The 24,611-nt window shown below is 36.8% G+C and overlaps 2 protein-coding genes across 2 annotated transcripts in view; one reads left to right on the plus strand and one right to left on the minus strand.

Annotated features, from left to right (window-relative positions):
- lpar1 (lysophosphatidic acid receptor 1) overlaps positions 1 to 2,168 on the plus strand; it is a 57,340-nt gene extending 55,172 nt beyond the window's left edge. The window contains exon 3 of the mRNA XM_088911278.1: positions 1,172 to 2,168. Within this exon, the coding sequence (XP_088767404.1) occupies positions 1,172 to 1,473 (302 nt within the window). The 3' untranslated portion in view covers positions 1,474 to 2,168. The remainder of the gene's footprint in view (positions 1 to 1,171) is intronic.
- A 6,202-nt stretch (positions 2,169 to 8,370) lies between these two features.
- The window catches only part of musk (muscle, skeletal, receptor tyrosine kinase), a 44,477-nt gene continuing 28,236 nt past the window's right edge, over positions 8,371 to 24,611 (minus strand). The window contains exons 13-17 of the mRNA XM_088909839.1: positions 21,318 to 21,477; positions 19,882 to 20,062; positions 18,817 to 19,008; positions 13,895 to 14,043; positions 8,371 to 10,896 (exon numbers count right to left, since the gene is read on the minus strand). Of these exons, the coding sequence (XP_088765965.1) occupies positions 10,217 to 10,896; positions 13,895 to 14,043; positions 18,817 to 19,008; positions 19,882 to 20,062; positions 21,318 to 21,477 (1,362 nt within the window). The 3' untranslated portion in view covers positions 8,371 to 10,216. The remainder of the gene's footprint in view (positions 10,897 to 13,894; positions 14,044 to 18,816; positions 19,009 to 19,881; positions 20,063 to 21,317; positions 21,478 to 24,611) is intronic.

The following is a 24,611-nucleotide window of genomic DNA, read 5'->3' on the forward strand; positions in this document are numbered from 1 at the left end:
TGACACCTGTCCCCCTTGTATGTACTCTTAAGCAGTTTAGATGTATTTTTCATAAGGTATGTTCTTAAAGATATTGTATGTGTTGAGATAAATTTCTAGAGGATTATTTTGAAATCTACATTCACCAAACACTTTTGTGACAGTATTTGAAGAAATCTAATGCAAATACATTAAATGAACTTCATTTATCTGTCTTGATTTCTTGAGGAACTAAATAATTTATGATTCTTCAAGAAAGTATATATTATAGACCACAGTTTCAGGATTCTCCATGCAGTACATTCATTTTTAGAAAGCCACTGACTACTGTTAGTGGTTGCTGCAACCAGAAGCCTGTCTCACAACCACAGACTCAAGACAGGATTACACCCTTGATGGGATGCCAATCACATGCACACATACACACCAGGTTCACTCTCAATTGTGTCTTCAGAGGGTGGAAGGAAACTGTAGCACCTAGTTAAAACACGAATACGTGGTCATAGGAAAGCTCCCAATGCGGAATTGTACCCAGTATGTGGCAGCATCACTAACAGTCAAACTACCTGCTCCCAACAGGTATTTTCTTTGAGTAGATTTTGAATATAGGTCTGCAGTTACTCATATTTTTTTGAAAATAATGCAAATCCCAGATCCACAGCTGTGTATATCTCAGTTTTAAAAAAAGTACTGAACTGAATGTGTTTAATTGCACACATTTATGAAGTGTTGCATACTGTTGTACGGTCATTGCAATGATTTTCCTTTGTATTTTATTATTTTTTCTTCATGTTGAGAACTGACCTTTTGCTTTATACGCTTATTTATTTTTGTAAATAGCGGTTGTAACGGTTTGTAACTTTAATGAGATGCTGTAGTTAACTTGCTTAAAGACATGATTATCTTACCCTTACCCACCCTAGTAGCTGTTCAAAATATGTAAAATAGAAGTAGCCATAGTCTTTACAGGCTCACTTAAGAAGTATTGAAATTAGGAGGAATGTTTCTGCACTTGTCTCCATGATTAGATCAAATTTTATTCTCTGATATAACATGTCACTCCAGGCAATCAGATCGTTAAAAAGAACAATTGGCATGTGCAATTGTACCTTAACAGCGAGTAAACCTGACAAACACAGCCACCAGTAAAAGGTGCTCATGATTATTTCTACTTTTTGTTTCCTCCTCCTAGGTGCTTTTATCATCTGCTGGACCCCTGGTTTGGTTTTGCTGCTGTTGGATGTTTTCTGTGCCAAGTGTAACGTGCTTGATTTTGAGAAGTTCTTTCTCCTCCTCGCTGAGTTCAACTCTGCCATGAACCCCATCATTTACTCTTACCGCGACAAGGAGATGAGCGCCACTTTCAAACAAATCCTGTGCTGTCAACGCCAAGAGAATGTCAATGGCACAGCAGAAGGTTCGGACCGCTCAGCTTCTTCTGTCAACCACACCATCCTGAGTGGAGCCCATAATAACGATCATTCTGTTGTGTGAACATGCCAAGCAAAGGATAGTTCAAGGGAGATGCAATTCCAGGTATTCAGGAGAGAAAGGGAGCATTTCAACACTCACCTGTATTTTTTCGAGGGGTTTTCCCACATACCTTAAGACACTCCATGAACTGCTTAAGGATGACTGGAGATTATCCATTATTAAAAGGATTATCAAAAAACCCTGACTTCCCTCTTCCCAATTTTTACCTATCCTTTGTGGCTTATGAACTATAGTCTTGAAAGATGTTTCTTGCATATCTGATCTCTGATGTGTGACAGCAATATTGCCGACTGCTGTTCAACCTTCTTACAACCGTATACCCACTAACTCACATTTACATGTAGATTTTATGCTTTAAAAATAATAACTAAAGGAATTAAGAACACATTTCATGTAATAAGCATTTATACCCATTCCATCAGCATGCTTGTGATGGACTTTTTCTCTTTCTCAATAGGACTCCTTATATCTTATTGTTTTTGTTTAGATACACTGCCATAACCATTAAAGATATATTTTTCTATTTCAAGTGAAGATGTAATTTGTGGTTAGATCTTTGTTTAAAAAGTGTGAATTGAATTTTGTCTGTACTGGCTATATAAATGTATGTATATTCAAATGTTTCTTCAAAAAAGGGAACTGTCTCTTTGTAAAATAATTAAACAGGATGACATACATAAATGGTAACTTTTAAACAAAGTTTACTGGCCTTAATTTCTTCTTTATGCCTTTAAAATTATACTTATGGGATTGAAAAACTTGTTTTACTGTCTTTTCAGCATACTAAAGTGTTTTCTAAGGCCACTTGTATTTTTTCATTATCTACCTTGGATGTCTGCATTAGTTTCCTTCATTTGTAAAATATAATTTATATATGAAATAATGATGTATAATTTAGTCAAGTATTTGGGGGGTGGGGGGGTGGGGATATGAATAATTTTCTGCCCATTAGCAATATCATCAAATTAGGAGATTACCTGAAATCTCATATCTGTAAAGTTGGTCTTCCAGAAAAGTTTTATTTGGTCCCTATAAACACTAATAAACTCTCCTCTTCTGCCTACATGTTTCCTACTGTACTTTTCTTACTTTCCTAGAAGGAGGTGTATCTGTCTTGTTTAGTTATCAGACTGTGGAATTTGGTGAATTCAATATTTAAGTACTCATTAACCAGCCTTCTATTACAACAAAGTGCTCTAAAATTGTTTTATAGCTAGAAAATGAAGTCCAAACACCAATAAACAGTACTCAACAGGATTATAAACTGGTATTAAAGTTGTAAGAGTTATTGAAAATATAAACTGTGAGAACACATTTACAAAATCTTTGCATTACCTGCAATCTCTATTATCAGGAGTGGAGGAAAAGAAGACTGAAGGAACATTTTGTCTCAAGATCACTACCTGAAGGTTGCAAGCTGAAGATGGCGTGTAATAATATCTGCAGTAATTTACAGAATGTCCTAAATCTACAGTATTCATCAAAAAGTGGAGAAGCTTTGCTGTGGCATGTTTGTAGAATAAGGTGTTTAAAACTTCCCTTCAAACAGTTAAACATGCTTAAGGGGTCTATAAATAAAGTTCTAAGTTGACCTTGGAGGAAAAACTGTATGCTTTATTGTTGCAAAACTAATAACAAATTGAACTCTTGCTCTTCATGTCCTCACCAAAATTAAATAGAAGCAGATTCTAACACCACGCAGTATCCTTTATAAAATGTTTAACTGATGGAACCTTTATTTTTTCAGCATGACTGTGATCTCATGCCCACTATCATAATACTTAAGTGTCATACATCTGCATGTATACTGTAGCTGCTTTCAAATGACATTCTAATATCATTGAAATTGGTGGTGGGTACTAGTGCCAGTTTAAGATAGATGCAGTAAAATAATATTTCATGACTGTAGTTTCCAGTATTTTAACCCCACAACTAGATGCTAAACATTTCAATTGTCTTACAGGAAAACAATATACTTTTTATTTAGTTTTATGATTAGAATAGATATTCTACATGTATTCAAATATATTTGTAGATGGAAGATAGAAATCTAGGAAACGCATTTGTAATTGGTTTTAAGTCAATTTTAAAATGGTTCTTTATCATTTAACAACATAATTTGGATCTACTTTAAACTGCCCACCATGACAGATGGGATTTATTTTTTCCTTGAGAAAGTTGAAAGGATCTGGTCCCTCTTGAAAAGGAAAGAACTGGATCTAAGAACAGATGCTGAATGGTAGGGATGTAAAACATTCCAGTCATTTACCAGTTCATCGGTCCAGTTGTTCAAGAAATCCATTCACACACCCAAAAAGAACTGTGTTGACAACTTGCTCTTCATCTCTGTCTGGTCCGGAACACCATACAAAATGTGTTCTATATCTTGGAAGTGACGAGAAAATGTTTGGTATGTGATGTATAATGCAAATGTGAATCCAAAGTACAATAAGCCCACAGTCTGGCCATGCAGAAGGAGCCAAGCTCTTAAATCACAGCAGCTGAAACCAGCAGCATTCTTGCTGTTCTTCACAAATATCTGAAAAGAAACATTGAACCACATATCAGCGTGTATTGCAAAACTGGGAATTCTCCAAATGTCAGAAGGTAATATCAAGGACAATGAACTGTGAAGACACGATTAACTCTTAACACTCTTTTGAGTGCTTTTAAACAGTTCTGCTTCATCGTGGAATGCTATAAAAATAAAAATGGAGATCTAAATTTGTATTTGTTAACATATTGGTGGTATAGTTTTTATTAACGTAGCATCTATATTGAGAGTATTGAGTAATTTTAAAATATTTTTTTAATAAAAATGTATTTGGACTCAAATATTTTAAGATTAAATACTGGGATTAAATACTACTAGAGATTGAAGTATGTAAAATTAGTCCTGTTGTATCACAAAATCCTACGGAACAACAATGTGGCATGTTGCAATGTTTTTGGTTGTTTGTAGGTCTGATTTTAAAATCCCGAAATGAATATTAGGGGTTGTATGATTTAGCACACTACCACACCTTATGGAGTGCACTTAAAAAGTAAGTTATTTTGCTCAGTTTTATTGCTTTATATTATATAACAACTAAAAATGTATATATTCAGTTGACTCAAAATAGTTTAAATGTACACATATACAGTATATATTGCATATGTTGACAAAGACGTTTTTTTAAATACTTAGGGTGTATTCAGTGGTTAACCAACAAATTAACATTTCATCTGAATTTGGAAGAGCACAGGTTCTTTGCACAAATGTTTTATATGATTTTTATAGCCTAATTTAAAGTTGACTTTTTTGTAAATTTTGAAAGAGGCATGTTTATTAGAAGTGAAATGGTATGTTTTAAGTGCATACTTTTACAGCTGGCTTTTATTTTTCTGTTATTACTGGTGCGAACGGTATCTGCACACTTTGTCATGCTTTCCCAAAGTAGCCTTGTTGCTAACAAATTTCTGACAGACTTAGATTTGGTAAGATTTAATGGGCATAGAAGAAAGAAAAAAATGTTCTTATCGGAGAAGATAAATTGTAGAACTACAAGGCCAGTATTGCATTGGTGTTTACCTCTAAGGTCACTCGATCAGGGAGAAGCAATTTTTTACTTGCTTTTTTAGTTTCTTGTTACTCTCGCAATCTGTAACCAAAACAGAAATTTTATATTACTGTATTTGCCTACTGTCAATTATTACTTCATTGTTAATGTTTGTAATTGCCAAATATTGAAAGAAAAATAATTAAAAAGTAGGATGATCCAGTGAATGTTCACATATTTTTTGTATCTCCTATACCCCCTCCTTCCTCCCACGTCATTCGGCATATTTTTGTAGGATGATTATTCTTTAATGAAAAGTTAATGCTGCCAGAAACTGTCTCAGACATAGTAATTCCACATGGAGGTTCAAACAAAGTATAAACATTGGACTGAAAAAGTCTATATATTTCAACAATCCCAAACATTAAAGGGCATGCTCTCTCATTTATACTGTACACAATTCATTGTAGGCCAAATGCCAAATGCATAGTAGACAGATCTTACATGCTGTTGATTTCTGGTTTGTCAGTGAACTAAAAATGCAAGATCCTTAAATCCAGTAGTTCAGTTTGTGAAAGAATAATCTAGTCTATTTTCTACCCTTTTTTTATAAGACTTCCAGAGATATTTTTGGCTTTTTGCTGTGAAAATGTCTCATAATGTGCATTCTCTAAGTACTTACTAAGTACTTGGAGTACTTGGAGGTAAAAGAAACTTGTAATAATTGTACTCTGCACAGTTTGATTGTTGTCTGTTAGAAGAATAATTAGTCAACACATTCTAGATTATGGTTTCAACTAGGCCAAATTGACTTATTTTGTTCCTCCAAACTTTTTTGATTACTCTGCACTATCCATTAACAATGGTGTTTCAAATAAAACAAGGACATGTTCTTTTTATTTTTAAAACTTATTCTTTGTTTCATTTGATACACCCTTTTATATTGAATTGTATATTGTATTGCAGTATAATAATTTGGCTGCCTCCTTTCTTTCCTGAAGAGAGCAATGCTGAGGAGGAGTTTATGTTGTTTGTTTTCTATTCTTTATATTTTTACTTTTTAAATGCATAAAGATTTTAAATTTATTTATAAGCTTACCCGGGCTTTTGCTATAAATACAATTCCCTGATTTCATAATCATATTACTGTTACCAAGTAACTACCGACTAAGCATTGTTATCACATCACACTTATTGAATCAGATTTGCTCCATTCTTCTTTCTACAGAAAGCTTAGACCTATTAAACTTTAAAACTTCCAGTTCTAAAAAACCTAGAAGTATTCAAGAATTCTTAAATATATACTTGAAGCTTTTTTTTAAACCTAATAATGTTGAGTATTATTGTGTTTAAATTGATTAAATAGGTATTAATATGAGTAGATTAGGTATGTTGGGTGTTTTTGCCTGTGAAACTAGTATTGTACTATACAGTATAAGTTACCCATGAGCTTAGATTGTTACACAGCAAGCAGTCATTGTCATGTCGCCAATAGGCCAGCTGTGCTTGACAAATGTACAGTATATGTGATGTGTGGGTTGCCACATACAGACTACCAAAAGATAGCAGTCATTAACAATGTTGTGTAAAGTGCAGATCACAAAATCACCTAATTAGCAAGAGATTTGATTGGAGCTGCCATCTCAGGTGGACTCATCAGCAATTTAACACAAGCATTTTCGGAGAACTGAAGAAGGCTCCTTTCTTCTCTTTTAGCATGGAATAAACCTTTACCCTACTTGAATTACTTAAACTACTTAAATCTTTACTTATTACTTTGCAGCCTACGCATGCTGATGCAGCTACTGTACCTAATTGAACTGCATCCGCAATTTAGACCTTTTAGTCCTATGCAGGAATGAATTAAGGTTTTGTGTAGACCACCTTGGTACACATCAGCAAGTGTGTCACTGGTATGCAGAACAATGCACTAATTGTTGTGTACAACAAGTCAAATGATAGTCTGGGCAGAAGTGTCCAGCCACTTGTAGTGTAGTCACTTGTAGTGATGCCAAACTGGATGCAGTACGTCAATCAAGTCCTGGAACCTCATCCTGATGTGTCTACTTTCCAGCAAAGACAAAGCTTTCACTCAGGCTGCTTGTGTAACAATATAATTGATAGATAATAATAGATGTCATGCTCATCAGACTTGAGTTTTCTAAGATATTTGTAGTGCTCCAAGCCCACTAAAATTTAAGCCAACACAGACAAAAGAAAACTAAGAGGATGCAAGAACTAGCTAGTACAGAGTGGAAAGACCTGAACTGGCAGGCTTTTAGATAACAGGGTTGTGACAGGCCAACCTGCCACTAGAGGCCGCAAGCAGTCCTCTATTTTTTGTGAATACGCTCACTAGATGTCAGTCTCTTCAGTATTAGATTATTGGTGCCACAACCCAGATGCATTCTGCTGGAGTAGATAATAGAGGTGCTACCCTCCATTTTTGTGTTTAATTTTGGGAACTATACAATGTCTTTATACTGGTATTATGGCATACCAGGCCTGGATAGTGTGCCAAATATCCTTCCAGACCAGGACCATTATACTGTAAATTGTGGAAGACATAAGCATGGTGAGACCCAACCCTTTGAGATGAGAAGTATGGCAGTGTATCAAGAGGGGTTGGCAGTGCCTCCTGCTATTGACTTACCTCAACCCCAGACATGGGGATGGTATGAATGTTGCTGTGATATGAGTCACAGTCCTAGATTGCTATGGTACTGCCTCTAGTTATTGTAAATAGAGTCACTGGGTGTCAATGTGTTAATTATTATATTATTGGTCATGGGTGGTGAAACTTTTTGGACTTCACTTCACAGTCATTGTGAATTTTGTGTGTACAGTTCCCTAGGATCTTCCTAGTGAAGTTTAGCATCTGTCATTTTGGTTCTCCACACCAGGGAAGCCCTCTTATCTTTGGAGTAACCATTCTGTTCAAGAAGGAGAGACAAATAAATAGGGATAGCTTCTGTCATCTCAATTTAGAGTGATTTACAGAATATGTCTTTTGTTCTTTATTGCAGTATTGTATGTCATATACTGTATTATGTCTTCTTTTAAAGAAGGTGGCACACCCCTTTCTTTAATTTTACTTCGGTCTGAGTCCTTCTGCCCCATTGTCCTGCATCCAGTTGTTTCATTGTAGTGGGGGTCTCCAACCCTGGTCCTGGAGCGTACCAATCCACCAGGTTTTTCAGCTATATATATATTTTACACAACCTATAAGACTATTAGAACAGTGCTGGATTACAGTATTATTTGGCACAAAGTATTCAGGTACTGTATATTGCAGTTTAATAAAGCAATGTGAAATGCAATGTACAATGTATTTAGTTTTCATGATAGCTATACCATATACAAAATATACATAGTCAAAATAAGATAAGAATGTTACACAGTTTCAGTCCTGTTTTCTTTCAAAAGTGAAAAGGTGGAAAAAAAAACAAATAAATTGAATGTTATTTCCAAATCTCTATTATACCGTTAGCTACTCAAATTATTCCAAGGAGAATTAAAGGCTGATGAAAACTGTTTCAATTGTATCTACACTGTGGAGAAATAGTGTCACCTGTGTAATATACAAGTACTTAAAAAGAAAATAGTATTCTTAAATTTTCAAAAAAATGTTTGAAAATAGATAAAATATTTAAAAGCAAAATACAAAAGCAAACATTTCTCGTTATTTAATACATTAAAAGCTATTAAAATAGTCTGTCATGCAAGTTATTGAACCCATATACAAATTACATATCTAATATTTAAACAGTACAAAAGTTGCACTCATACATTTAACATAACCAGACATAGTTTAATAAAAATAGATCAAATTCATTTAGAAACACCGACCAATGGGATGTCCATTTCCCAACTTTTGAGTACAACTGTATTTTTAAGAAAAACATTTATTGATCTATTTTTCATATGAAAACTCATTATGTATTATAACTCTATAAAATGGTATTCTGATCTGTTTGTGGAATTGCATCATGTTAAATCACAAAATAACAACAAAAATACTAAAGCCTAAAGTGATTATGTGCCACTTTGGAATATGCTATAGTATATGTTCAATATTTGACACTGAAATGCAGACACTTTTAGAAAAATAGCACTACATTTATATGTTAAGAATCTAGTGAGGGGCAGCTGAGTGGGCCATGGGGGATAGAACTGCGTTTTAAAGCTCTAGGGTCTGAGTTTAGCCTGTTTTGCCCTTTGTGTGAAGTTTGCATGCTCTTTCTTTGGTAACAAGAATTTTCTCTAGGTCCTCTTTACTTCTAGCTCCCAAGACTAAGTTAATTTGTGTCTCTTAAATTGTCCCTGTGTGGTGTGTGCCTTATGACGGACTCATGTCCCATGTAGAGCGCAGTCCTGCTATAAACCTTGGGGTCAGAGGATAGGCTTCAGTTTGCTGCAACTCTCGCTGGGAGCAAACAACTTGTTATAATGGATGGTTTTCTATCTTGTGGCAATTTCTGTAGGACTGTGCCATTGCCAACAAATACAAAAACACAGGCATCAGGACATATACATTGTATTAGCTTCTCCCAGAGCAGTTTATGCTGAGCATGTTGAAATATGTACACATGAGTAAGAACCCAAGCATATGTAAATGTAAATGCATACTTATGTAATCTTGACCTTTATAAAAACTTTAAATTGGCTTTATTCATCACCATAAATATAGTAAGTGAAGGAAATACCTTCTCCATTACAAGTTATGTTTAAAGTTCTTAGACAGTGGCCAACAATTATCAAGAGATTTACATATTGATGTTGAAAGAACATTATCAGTCCATCTATATGTACTGTATAGTCAATAATGCTTACATATGATCATTATTTGATCATTATTATGAAATGGGGTAGGTCCATTTACTGTATATACAGTATAGCACTTCTTGTAATAGAAAAAAATAAGTTGCTCTTCTTTAACTATATATTCCTGTTTACTGTTCCTATCATATGATTTAAATTCCTTTTAAAATATATAAATTCTTATTTCTTCATTGATCTTAACAGCAGCACTGGCTGCTATTCACCTGTGTTTTTGCGTCCTTGATGTTTACAAAAAGTGAACCATTGTAATGCAGCCACCTCTTGCTGATATACTGTAGGAGTGTTTAACATCCTTATGTGAGATGATACAGAATGTAGGCGTGAGCTGATTCATGGACAAGCTCTTAAACCCCGATTGTCTATCATGGCAAACTTGCACGCAGCATCTGATCATGCATACGTTCAAGGATGCGATGGATACTGGCAAAACTAGGTCTGTCCGTTGGATGAGTGCTCCAGCAGAGCCGCATTAGGTTATACAGCTCCAGTGGGCAGTTCTCAGGGCAAGAAAGGATATTGCCATCCCTCACATAGTAGATGACTTCTTCATGGGCCATACCATAGTAAGGCTGCATGCCATTGGAAAAGATCTCCCACAGCACCACTCCATATGCCCAGACATCTGATTCCGTTGTATAACGGTTGTAGAAGATGGATTCAGGAGGCATCCATCTGATAGGGATGGCGTCATTTTCATTTGCTTTGTAATAGTCGGCTGAGTAGATATTGCGAGACAGCCCGAAGTCTGCAATTTTCACAATCATGTTTTCCCCCACCAAACAGTTGCGTGTTGCCAAATCCCTGTGCACAAACTTGCGTTCAGAGAGATAAGCCATGCCAGCTGCCACTTGTTTGGAGATGTAGAGCTGGTCCACACAGCTTAGGGCAACCATTTCTGACTCGGAGGAAAGGCTTCTCCCAGAGAGACTTGCACAGCTCAGGCTGTGCTGGCTCGGGGAACGTCTGCGCAAATATTCGTTCAGATCTCCATATGCCATGTACTCGAACAACAGACACATTGGTTTCCCTACGGCACACACTCCTGAACAAAAACATAAAACAGGAATATTATTAAAGGTGCATTATGCAGAGCACAGTCTGTCAAGTCAGTCCTTGAGAATATTTTCATATTTTCATTTTAAATGTGATCTTGGTTACTTAAATGAATATGTTAACCTAATTGGTTGAAATTTGATTATTCGGTAACTTTGGTTCCCTGAAAAATATCCAAAATGCAATGGGATATTGTTGCAACACAATGTGGAGAGAACTAAGCCTTTATACCAGCATCCCCAGAAGGCCAGGCAGGAGCATGATGCCCTATCCTCAGACCCTAACATAAGTAACATAATTAGATTTGGGGTTGTCACACTTCCTGCTCTCCATCTTTCATTGCTGAACCTCTCCATGAGATGGAGTGGAAATGTAACTGCCTCAGTACAAGGAAACAGTATCAGATAAAATTTAAGTGCGAAGTCAATTAAGTGTTAAGTAACCAGGTGGTCAGAGTGCAACACCACCAGTGAGCAATATGATTAAGATAAAGTAGCATATAAGTAGACTAGTATGAAAGGCCCATAGAACAGACCACTGCGATAGGTCCCTGACCTCTTGAATAAGGGAACCCACAGTTGTAACCTTGGTGAAAGGCTTGTGTGTGGCCAAAGCAATAACAAAAGTTCCCAGGAGTTAGAACATGCTAAACTGTTTTGCTTCTGCAATTTCTCTGAAACCTCTTCTGTCACCAGCAATTGGCCAAGGATATTGTTCATCTATGGCTCAAAGACAGAGCTTTAAGCATTATGGGCATCACAAAATTGGCATTTCCTCATTGGCTTGCACCATTCCACTGTAATGGATACAATATATCTGGATGTGGCTAAGGCAGAGGCCTTCACTAGCTTCAGTATTTTCTTTATGCTGGAGACAGCTCAGCACATTCTTTTGGCTAGGGAACAGGTAGAACATCCTGCAAACGAGATGCCTGGTATATTTAAAGAAGGCTCATAGATTCTGGACTTGGGCAACAGATATTTATCTAGGACAGAGAGCTAGTTGTGAGGATTGAGCTAGAGGCAGGAAATCACATCAGGCAGCCTGGACTGGGCAGGAGTAGGTCCAGGTTTCTTAAGTTTAAACAAAGCCCCAGAAAGAGTCCCTAGAGTTGGCACAGAGTCCACCATGATGCTAATGCTAGACCCTGTGCTCCCATATGCCAGAGATGCCAAAGATGTTGTCCAAATCCTAAGTCTCATGGTCCTATCCCAGGTACTTGAACAGGCATTGCAATTGTAAAAACCAAACATGATAAGCATAACATGTAACGTGTCAGCTCTTTTAACGTGGAATAAAAGAACAGCTTTGACACAGCTGACCAGATGAAGTACACAGTTAAACCATCAGCTCTTACTTTTAGGTGTTAAGAAAAATGAAGTACTATAGGTAGCACAACTGCCTGTTTGTTTTAACTGTCTCCACTTTCGTTTGGTTCCTCAAGGCAATGAAAACAACTAGGAACATGTCAAACAGCAGCAAGTGGTTGTGTAATAAAAAGGAAAAAGCACCAAGATGCACTGAGAATTCTGTAATACACAGAGTGAAGCACTGAGAAATGCCCAAGATACAGAAAGAGGCACAGTAAAATTCTAACCTATACTCCAAAGAAACACAGCTCTAAAAAGGTTTGATTTGAGCTAATATCACGATAAAGACATGAAGTGTAGACAAATCCAGCAAAAGAGTGAAAGCCAGGATCCAGTCCTGCTAAAAAAACATTAAAAACTGTGAGACACAGACAAGGGGAAAGTAGAAGTTATGCCACCTATATCTCCTCAGGAGAGGGCCTCAAGACAGGATATGACATTCCTGACTGGACCATCTGCGACATTAGTAGAAGTACTCAGTTCTCCATTGCTTGATTGTTACTTGTTGAAATGAACGAGAACAGCTATTGTTTGCCAAGACTTCAGTACATTCACAGATTGAAGTGAACTGAAATGATAATGGTCTAACATAAAATCTCCAAGCATTAACAGGAATAAATCCTATGCCATGTAATTGCTTTCAGCAACAGTATATAATATTGAAACGTCTGCAGAATTCCTGATTATTTGGCAGTGGTAACATCCTTTATATCAATATGAAGAAACAAAAAAAAATGTGAATGAATGTAAATGGAACACACAGATCCTTCTCTTTTCTTTTTTGTTAACACTGCTCTATTGGAATTATTTTTTTTCAATATTTTTATTTACGTGACTTATATGCTGAAATAAAGTTGCATTTCAGTCATACACACATCCCAATTCTATGGGACATTAATAAACTATGCTTCACACTTGAAGACCTGTAGATGTGAAAATAATTTAACTACAACATTTTGAAAAACAATCTATTGTAATTGTTCTCTGTTTCCTATGGATTTCTAGCCATCAGTTTAATTTCCTTTTAATTAAGTAAAAGAAGAAACAACTAAGGCATTTTGGAGGTATTTTAGTTTGGGGTGATAGGCATGACAATGATATTGAAGTTAAGAGATTAAATAGCTTTAAAAATTCACTTATGTTAACAAGTTCCTTAAAGGTACAGTGACCTGGTTACTACTACAAGAAAATACAGAAATATTATTAGCAAGCATCTCATGTTTAGGTAGATATTCAGATTTTATCATTTGGTTTTATAGGTGACTAATGTGTCATTATCATTATATGAGGTGAACTGATGCGTGAAAGACACTCCAGTAAAACATAGTGATACATGTTCAGTATATATCATTGAATACTGGAGATTTGAATGTGAAATATATACTAATTAAATTACATGAAGCTGTAGACACATTAGTAATCATTTTAGTTTCTTTCAGACATGGTCATTATACGTTTAAGAGGGCTAGCCAAGCCAAGTGTATCCTTCAGTGCAACAAAGCAAACAATTTAATCCGTGCCTTCAAGAAATATTTAGAGTTTTGCAAGTTTGTTTATATTTCTTTAGAAGAAGAAAATTCCACAGACTGTTTTTTGTATATGAAAGCACAGCGTTACCTAGGAGCTTAACTATGTTGGGGTGATCGAACTCAGCCATCAGAGCTGCTTCTCTCTGGAAGTCTGCCTGCATGTCTGCTGAAGCCTCCTCTTTAAGCATCTTCACTGCTACCATGGTGAAAGGTTCAAGAGAAAGTAACCTAGGAGCCCTACAACATAAAATATAAAAAGCAATTAGACAGGAAGAGACCACAGTACATACTGTAGTTAAGGATTCTAAATGCCTCAATCATTAAATATTTATTAAAGTTATTAACAGCAGATATTTTTTCAGTCCTATATACTGTAAGTATGCCAGAATGCTTACTTTATACTTAGGGATTTTTTTTTGGTTCAGTTCAAGGAATTATTAGTTATTAAAAAGGCAATTATCAAATGCATCAACTTTCCAACAGAACTGCAAAGTAAATAAACTTGACAATTAAACTGGCTAGGTCAATAATACAGGCTCATTTCCTAACATTTAAATAATTTAAATAATTACTTGAGCTGCATCACTTCTCATTACAAGCTAAGTATTATTGCTAAGCAAACAATACAAATAAACATTTCTGTACATTTAAATTTTTGTTAAATTTTCCATTTGCTTTGGTGTGTTGTCAAATATGTTGCCATGGTGGTGTTGTGGTAATACCTGTTGCCTTACTGCTCGTGGGTCCTGGGTTTGATTCCAGAGAGTGAATGCCTTTTATATGAGGTTTTTCTGTCTTTGCTGTGTACATGGGGGACTTGTCCAGGACTTGTTGCTGTTTTCTCCCATTTCCGAAAGACAAGATGGTGAGGCTAATTGGCATATCTAATATTCCTTGTGGGCTTGTACAGTGTTTTAATATTCATGTGTATGTGCTTTGCAATGCAGAAATGTAAGTGCCTGAACTCTTTGTGTCAACCAAGGCTTTTATTCTCAAGCTATATCTATGTCACGAACCGCAACACGAGCACTTAGAACCGTCATACCCACGAGCACCTCTCACCGTAGACATTCACTCACTAATTAATCAATTATCATTCCACACAATCTTCCCTAGTTATACCCTCTCACTCCACTCAGTCTCCACTCACTATTGAGGTTCCCTCTCCCGAGCTTAACGCTCGCTTTATCTTTTTGGAAAGACACTTCCGTCTGATTGACTTTTTGGCTCTCGAAACTCTTGCACTATCCCTTGACTACAGCTTCGCTTAACGTTTTCAGACTTGGATACTTTTGGTACTAAACGGAACCTTTCCGGAAAAGACCTACAACTGCCTCGCATTGGGTCCAAACCAGCTGCTTCGCTGCAACGCCTGACAATCTATTCACGTGATTGATTGTAATGTGGAATGTGCTTTATTCACACAAGGTGTTATCAGCGAACATTCGGTCGGTATTACAAAACTGTAAAACAAAACCAACAATAAATTATTAGCTCCTTCTTTGGAGCCTCCATTTAAAAAAAAAATCCTATTTGGAGAGAATGGTGGCTAAACCACTTACAGTATTTAAAGTATAATATAATTGCCATTTTTGATTTTTTAAATTTTTCATTATTTTTAATTTGTTCTTAAATAATTTCCACAATTTTTCACAATTGCTTTCATGCTTAGTGACATTGATCCACACACTGAGCTCTGCTGTTTGTTTTTTTTATCCTCATTTAGGATATATCCTCATTAGTTTACATCCCCATCACAGAAGGGATCTCTTTAAAAGATACATCAAATGTGTTCTTCTGCAATCTTACATACACTTATACATTCAAAGACACACATTTGTAATTCTTCCCAAAGTTTTAAAATATAGGAGATGACCCATAGAATGCACTGCTGAAATATGGGTTCAGAATACAGTACTTACACTTAACACTTGCAAGGAAAACTGAATGGTCAAATAATCATTACTTCAGTTTAATATCTCGTCTGAATCATGACACCTCTTATGCTGCAGCACTGGTTTGGAAATTCTGGTTTAGTGGGAAGTCTGTCACCTGCTGGTCCACCAACACCATTTACAGTACCAGCTGGTTATACAGATTAAAGATCTCCCAAGTATTGATCTGATCTGGCCTTCTTAGCCTCTGATATTGTTTGTGGTGTGATCTGGATGCAAGTTGATGATGCTGCGGCCACATTCAAAGATACGTTTTTTTCATAATCCTAGGGCAAATGTTTGTCTGTCATTTTACACAACATCATGGCCTTGTGGGTATTGTAGTTCTAGTTCTCTGTGGCAAGTTAATCAGGGTACAGTCTCTGCAGACCAATGGCTTTCGAGTACAGTACCTTGCCACAAATTCTGTCACGCCATATACATTATAAAGTGGCAAGTCCAAGTGAAATAAAATTCTTATTAAATGAAGCATAATTCAATTCCAAATCTGCAATAATTTTGTACAAAAAGATATTCAGCCTGCCTAGCTGGTGCACACATGCACTAACCAACAATGACCACACACAAACATTCTCCAACACATGCTTCTTTTTTTCTTGCTTTTAATGTGGGTGGCCACAGTTATTATGCAAGTCCCATGTGCGCAAGTTCCATATGGTATAGTGAGAGCCTTCCATCCATTTTCTTACTGTTTTATCCAGCAAAGGATCGTGAGGAAGCCAGAGACCCCTGTCCATCACGGGACACACACAGATAGACACAAACATGTACACACTCACACAAGGGCCAATTTTTCCAAAAGCAAATTAACCTACCATTATGTTGGTAACAACTGGCAAGAACCTACTTGCCACAAGAAACCACAAGAACATGGGGAGAACATTCAAGCTCCACTTAGATAGCACCCCAGGTCTGGAATTGAACCCTGAGCCCTAGTGCTGAGAGGCAGTAATGCTAACCACTGCACCGCCATGCATAGTGAGGACCTTACATCCAACCCGATCTTATAATGTATATTCTAGTATACTTTGGGAACCTGCATTCTTCTGCACGTATAACTAATCAGAGGATATTAAAACAGTGAGTGTTTCCATAAAGATCTCTTGAGTGTATCCAGCAGGATTCAAACTTTATATTTGAAATCTTCATATCAGGATTTTCTAGTACTTTGTTAACTATAACTTGCCAGTGTCATGAAGAATTAATACTCAAACCTGGAAGAGACCTCACTGATCCATTAGAATAGTTTAACAAACAATCCTTAATATTCTTATAATGCTAAAAACAAATATATATATATAAACAGTACATATATTAGATACATATGTATCTAATTTAGTACAGCAATGAATGTTTCATGCATTGTTTAACAACATTATTTACTCTACTATAGTTGTATAAACAAGAAAACACACATACTATACATATACTGTAAATATCTAAGTTTAGTGAATTTAAGTTAAAGCAATAACATTAATTAATGGTCAGTTATTTAGCATAGTGCATAAATATTTGTAATATGGAGAAAAGAGAAGGTGATGTACTATATTACATTTGCAGCTGTCTAAAGATACACAGCTGAGCAAAACTGGCAAGACGCTCTTAAAGGATTTATCAAGTCATTACTGATTGCTTCCTGTCATGGAAGCTGCTGGGCTCCCTGTCAGCTCCTGAACTGTCAGTTCCTGAAGAAAGTAAACACTTATGCTGAGGTATAAATAGGTTTCTTACCAGTCACAGCTAACATGATAATGCCTGCAGGGAAGTTTCACATTGGAACCAATGTTAGCCCTGCTGATATTAGAATTCTTGCCCCTATTTCTGGCTGTTGGCATAAAGCTTATCCATCTCTTAGTGCTTTTCCCAGGAGTCTCTATATCCAAACAAAGATGCCTTTCAAGTGAACATGGATAATGAGGAAAGGAAAGATGTCACCACTGACATCACTAGCAAATTATCTGGAACCTGGGTACAGCACGAAAAGTTTAGCTGCTTTTAATTTAGAAACTTCTACAGTATGTACTGTAGGTGCCAACAAGACATACTTTATAACACAAAGCACTCCAAAGAGCAAATTTAGTAAGCAAATAAATTTATTCTGACAGAGAAAATCGTGTGACTGAATGATTTGGTGTCTCTATTCTTATGAAAATGCTCTATTATTATTATTATTATTATTATATTATTATTATTACTACTACTACTACTAAATGAGAGAGACTTCGAACACTCCTTCAGTAAGAGTAAGATCCTGAAAGGTAACAACCGAGAGGAGGCCATTTGGCCCATCTAGCCCACTTGATGGTTAGTTACCTCATTGATCCGGGGATCTCATACAGCTCTTTGCTAAAAGCAGCCAGAGTTCTGAACTTTGTCAATGCCTTTAAGAATTCTGATACCAGTCTTTTCTGGTGTACTACGGTTGTGTTACTGAATGACCTCCCCCGATCCTTAACAGTTCTTATATTCTTATGCATCGGAGATCAATGGCCTAATTATGCCCTCAAACACAACATTAAAAAATAGTCTTTGTAATATTTGAATACAATTTCAGTAGGTTTTTTTTTAACTTTCAATGATGGTGGCAATGGGGAACTTTTAGGTAACAGTTCAGGAACTATTGATGTACAGTTCTAGAGAAACAGTAAACAGTAAAGAATGTTGGTTTTGGCAGTATTACTCCCACATAGAATTCATGGTGTTATTGAACTGAAGTTCGGGTGGAGGTCAAATTCTAATCTTGCACTTCCACTCCGATACGCATAAAAGCTCCCTGGCTACAGACGGAGCTGTGTGCATCGTTTTCCTAGCACCCCTCCCTCCTCCCCAACATCTCCATTGCAGCAGTTATCACTGGCTCATACAGTACCTCATGAGTAAGGGGGGGTGTGACAGTACTGTTCTCTGACCGGCACTGACATTTCCTGAGCCAAGTGAGTTCAACTATTATAATTTGACTCAATAAGTAAAGAAGAGCACAATGGATTGTTTATTAACTTTGTATACTGTATACCCTTGGTTTATATTTATACATGTAATCACATTTTTGTCTTACCTAGCTTGGAAAACCCTTCCAAAGGCACCTTCTCCAATGTCCCTCACATACTCAATGTTATTTCTTGGGTATTCCAAACTAAGGAGCTTGGAGTTGAGAAGGAGAGGTAAGCGTTGGTACATTGGATTAGGATGGAGGCGATCCAGCAACAGCTCGGAAGGAAGAGTTGTCAAAGTGGGTGTTTCCATTACCCTTATAAAACAAAGGGAAAAGGTATTGCAGTGAAAGATTCAGACAGAAGAAATTGCTGGATGTTTTTTTTTACAAAAAGTAAAACTTGTTGGGTTTTTTTTAAATCAATAGTAATATTGTTCTATATTGTGTCCTTGGACTACAGTACCTTGTTCTGTGGTTCAGAAAAATATTTCTTAACCCTTGTTCTGGAGGAACACTGTCTTACTCCAGGTGCGTTCCTAATCACATTGACAATTCTTCTGTTTGAGGTGTATTTGTAAATTAACTTTCAGCTCTCGAAAGGTTAAATGGGACTTGTGATTAATATCAACTGTGTATCAATTTCTGAGTTGCAGAATTGTCTTCATTCAAGTATGTTGCCTGAAATGGAATCAACTGCAGTTCTGCAGAAGGAAAAAGGCTCGTGTGGGAGTCTGACAGTGTCATTCCCACCTGTATCTCTTCATTATCAATTTTTTAACTCGCAAGAGTTGTTTGGCAAAAATAGTGGCAGGCAAAGTGAGGAGAGGCTGTGTAAACAGGTTCTGTATGTTAAAATTGTTGGAAACAGTATCTGTGAAGGAGGATATTTTGGAAACTTAGACTAAGAAGAAAAACAAGCTAAATAAAAAAACTGGCAGAGGCAATTTAGAGCTCAGCTGGAATAAAAACCAGCAGACACAATGTTCCTCCAGGACGAGGGATGGGCACCACTGCCCTAGAAAGAGACATAAGTCACAGGATTCAGAATGTTTCATAAAGCTAACAACGCACACTCCAAAACTTCTTTTTTTACTCGGCTTTCAGACTACAAATGCATATTGAAATGCACATGTGTAAGTATACCAAAGATCGCCTGAAGATTAAAACCATTCATTTCAAGTAACTGACCTCTTCCTGTTCTTCCATGTTTTTCTTCTTCTTCGACACATGAGAACAAGAACAATGAGGAATGCTGCAGCAGCACAACCAGATATGACTAAAACAATCACAGTCATGGAGTAGGTAGGGGACACCGAATGAGGTATGTTTGGAGCCTGATGTTTAGGGTGTGTAGACACTGGCATAGAAACTGTAGGAGAAAAAAATGAATATAGGCACGTTTTAATGTCACACAATAATGTTTTGATTTTAATGCATCCAGTAAATGAGAGGAGCTGTGGTAGCTTAGATGGCAAGGGCGTCTAGCTCCTGACCGGAAGATCTGTGATCATAATGACAGCTAGTTCTGAATATGTGTTCTAGGTTTTCATCATGTTAAAAGCTAAAATTCTCATTATATTGCTTTCACACTACGTATTAAATTGTGAAGTGATTCATACAACATTTTGATCTCAAGCTAAAGGTTTAAAAATTCCTTAGTTCACGTACTGATTTTTGTTTAAGGAATCACCATCTCTCTTTATTACTTCTGGCTTCACGTATGAGCGACAAACGTATGAGCAACAGGGTCATGCCTGGGAGGAGTCTCGAAATACAAACATAGGCAGCCCTGGATTCAGAATATAGACTTTATTTAAGGGAATAAGTTCAAACAGAATTTTAACTCAGGTTTTACTACCATTCTCTCTGTAACTGTGACTCCAACAAGACCCAGGAGCTGGTTTACTGGCTGACTGACCATGCATGGAGCATACAGCAATGCATCCGCATTCTCATGCTGGTCAAGCAGTCTAATGGCCTCCCTGGGAGCTCCACACTCCAGCCCAGCTGTACTTAATTAAGGGCGGGGAGGCAGCTCTCCCTGCCACAGTATCTTTTTCCAAAAGTGTTTTGCTGCCCAGTGAACACATGGCATTTGATTAAGAATACAAAAACAGTACTTTTCTAAGTGAAGTAAAACTTTAAAGAAAATCTTATACTTAAGTGTTATAACTAGTTCTAGGATAGGAATAAGAACAGGTTAATTCCATGTTGAAAAGGAAAACAAAAGAAAGAACAATGTTTTGTCTTTGGAGACGAATTTGGGCATTTTGTTGAGTTAATTCTTTTTTGTTTGCAGCTTGCATGCTGATACGGTTCCCTACAGGAAATCTACTGTACTGTATTCCATAGATACGTCAGAAATATGCAGGGTAGTTTAATGTTACAAAATACAGTTTTTCAAACTAAGGCAGTAATTCTGAATACAAGCTCTTCACTGAAGATTACTCACAGCAAGACAATATTGTAGAAACCGTATCTGTAAAAACTGCAAAAATTGAGCAGTTGTTTCATTGACAATTTCACATAAATATGTTCTTTAAAACTGGGATTTCATAGATTCAATATCATTTTCAGGCATTTTAAAAATATGCAATGTGTTGGTTATCAATCTGTGTACTTACTATCCCCACATTTTGGAACATTGCAGTAGTCCCATCTAAAGCTTCTATCCGTGGTGTAGCACCAAGGCTTTTCACTCTCTCCTCCTGGATTCCGACAATAGTTCTCCGAGTTCTTCAATTCAGGGATAATCTCTGGAGACAGCCTGTGAAAATGAGGAACCTTTGGAGACCAAAACCAAGGAGAGCATTTTAATATTAAATCATTACACTATAATACAATTTTCTCATTGTGTATAAAATGCAATTGTGTATTGTGATTAACCTGGAATATCCAATTAACTGGGTCTCAAAATAAACATTCATCCATTTTATAACTGATTCATCCAATTCAAGGTAACAGAGAAGTCAGAGCCTATCCAGCTTCCATCTAGAAGCTAGTCCATTACAGTGCACACCCACACATCCACCCTTTGGGCAAACTTTCCTAGAAGCCAATTAACTTAAAAGCACTGTATGTCTTTGGACTGTGGGAGGAAACTGGAACACCCAGAGGAAACCTACGTGAACATGAGGACAACATACGAATTCCACGCAGACACCACCCCAGGTCTAAAATTGAACCTGGGGCCCCAGTCTATGAGGCAGCAAAGCTAAGTACTGTGCCACCATGCTGCCCTGTACTGTAGCAAACTTTCATCATTATATATTTTTTGTTCAAGTGAATGGCTGCATCAGTGAAGAATGGGTAAAGGTTTATTCCATGCTGAAAGGAAAAGAGACACAAAGTTTTGGTGAAGAAGACTCCACAGCTGAAACACTGTGTCTCTTTTCCTTTCAGCATGGAATAAACCTTTACCTGTTCCCAATCTTGTGATATATTTCTAATTATTATCCAGATTTATTGTGACTTTGATAGATTTATTTTTATCTTATTGCAAAGTGGAATTGTCCTAAATATGATTTAATAATCATCTTATTGAATGTTTCATATGACAGAACAAGTCTCAGACAAATATTCCATACTTCTACATAAATAAGGTAGATGTCAATTGACAATTCATTGTTAAAATCTCAGGTTGTTAGTACAACAGAGGGTGGCGCGGTGGTATGACTGCTAATGCTGTTGCTTCACAGTACTTGTTTACTGGATTTGATTCCAATTTGGGGCACCTTCTGTGTGGAATTTGTATATAATCTCAGTTAATTAGTGTGTGAAAATTGTCCCTGTGTGCCCTGACATGGACTGGCATCCCATCCAAGGGTGCAGTCCTGCCTTGTAGCCTATGCTTCGAGACTGCAGATTGCCACACTTCTTATTGGAATAACAGCTTTTGATAATGGATGACTGGATAGTGCACTAAATTACTGTATATGACTGTTCATTGTCACAGGAGAACTTTTATTACAATAAAACAACTTAGATTTTAATTGAAAAGTGGTGTGCAACTTTATGAAAACTAACAAAGTGTAAAGAGTGAAAGAACTGCTAGTTCAGTGCTAATTGCTTCCAGAGAAGGGCGTATCAATCTGAAATTTTCTCCTGTTCCAGATCCAACATCCCGCAGGCATGAGTAGACCCAGTTTACAAACTGCTTTTGTGTAAAAAGGCAGAGGAAAGCCCTCTTGGAAAATACAGTGTGATTTAAAACTTTGGCAATATAAAAGAAAACAAACAAAAAAATAAAGATTTAACAGCAAAAATAAAGCTTTAACTGTTTCTATAGTATTTAAAAAACATTGTGTTATTAAACAGTTGCAATTTAAATAAAATATAATTAGAAAACAACTAAAAAATCTCATTGTACTCAACAAATAAGAGAGTCAAAGCACAGGCCTATAGTTCTGAGATCTGTACTGTAGTACCAGCTTGTCCTCTAAGATTTTAGCTGACTGTTATTAGGTTCCCCCAATTAGTTGTGTAGACATGGTTTGGCTTAAGTCCTTCTCTTTATGCACAATATCATCCCTGGAAACAAGCATAAAGAGCAACAGTGAGCTTGTGGTGTTCACAGTGCCAGATTTATTGCCTCTCCAGTTGGTGTTCTCTGTTCTGACTCATGCTTTGAAGCTCCCAATGAAACAAATGTTGAGTGTCAGTAGAGTGGACACGCTAACAGAGTGCATGTACAGTTCTTGTTTCCTCACATACTGGTTCAACTGAATCAATTAATGAAGGATAAATCCAGATTGAAAGCATATGAATTACTTTAAGAGACAACCGCAAAATCTTACAAAATGAAATATTTAACATATTCAGTGAACATATAAGTTTAATCATTCATTAATGTGCATCTCATTTCCATCCATCTATTAGAAGAAAGTTAATTATTACTTATAAGGGACTTGGCAAGCTGGAGCTTGTTCCAGAGACAAAGAGAGCAGGACAGGACTATCCTGTGAGGGAATGCCAGTCTATTGCGGGTTATGCTCAAAAACAAAACCACAGGCAGGAGCAATTCAGAGACCTCAAATAATCTAGCCAGCATGTCTGTGGAAAGCAGGAAGAAACCAGAGCACCCACAGAAAACCCATGCAAACAGCGAGAACGCTTGCTGTACAGGAGGTGCCCCAATTCAGATTAATTTCAACCCAGGAAAGGAACAATCAAGCATAGAGAGGCAGCATTGTGTCAGCCTAATGCCTGTAATCTAATTTCATGGAGAAATTATTAATAATTACTGAAACTTAATTCATATTGGAAAGACACAACATTTTTGTGACATTTGAGTGACATTTACTGTATATGATCTTTTATGCTTCATATTTAAGCAAAGAATCTACTGAACTGCTCTTTTTTTACTTTTTTAATGGAGAATTTTTCATTATAAATATGCTTCCCTTCAGGGTGTTTTTTATGGCATGACAACACTTATTCTTAGCATTTACCCGTCCTTCGGATGAGACGTAAAACCGAGGTCCTGACTCTCTGTGGTCATTAAAAATCCCAGGGTGTTTCTCGAAAAGAGTAGGGGTGTAACCCCGGCGTCCTGGCCAAATTTCCCATCGGCCTTTATCAATCATGGCCTCCTAACAATCCCCTTCTATGAATTGGCTTCATTACTCTGCTCTCCTCCCCACTGATAGCTGATGTGTGGTGAGCGTTCTGGCGCACTATGGCTGCCGTCGCATCATCCAGGTGGATGCTGCACATTGGTGGTGGTGGAGGGGAGTCCCCATTACCTGTAAAGCGCTTTGAGTGGAGTCCAGAAAAGCGCTATATAAGTGTAAGCAATTATTATTATTATTATTTGAACAAGTTGGTATACTGTACATAACAAATCTAAACATTCCACATTAGAAGGTGGATAGCACAATGCTGTGGTGTTTATTGCTGCTGCCTTTCAGCTGTTGGGT

Source organism: Atractosteus spatula, chromosome 3, assembly GCF_055471065.1.
Source record: "Atractosteus spatula isolate fAtrSpa1 chromosome 3, fAtrSpa1.hap1, whole genome shotgun sequence".
Classification (NCBI taxonomy): Eukaryota; Metazoa; Chordata; class Actinopteri; order Semionotiformes; family Lepisosteidae; genus Atractosteus; species Atractosteus spatula.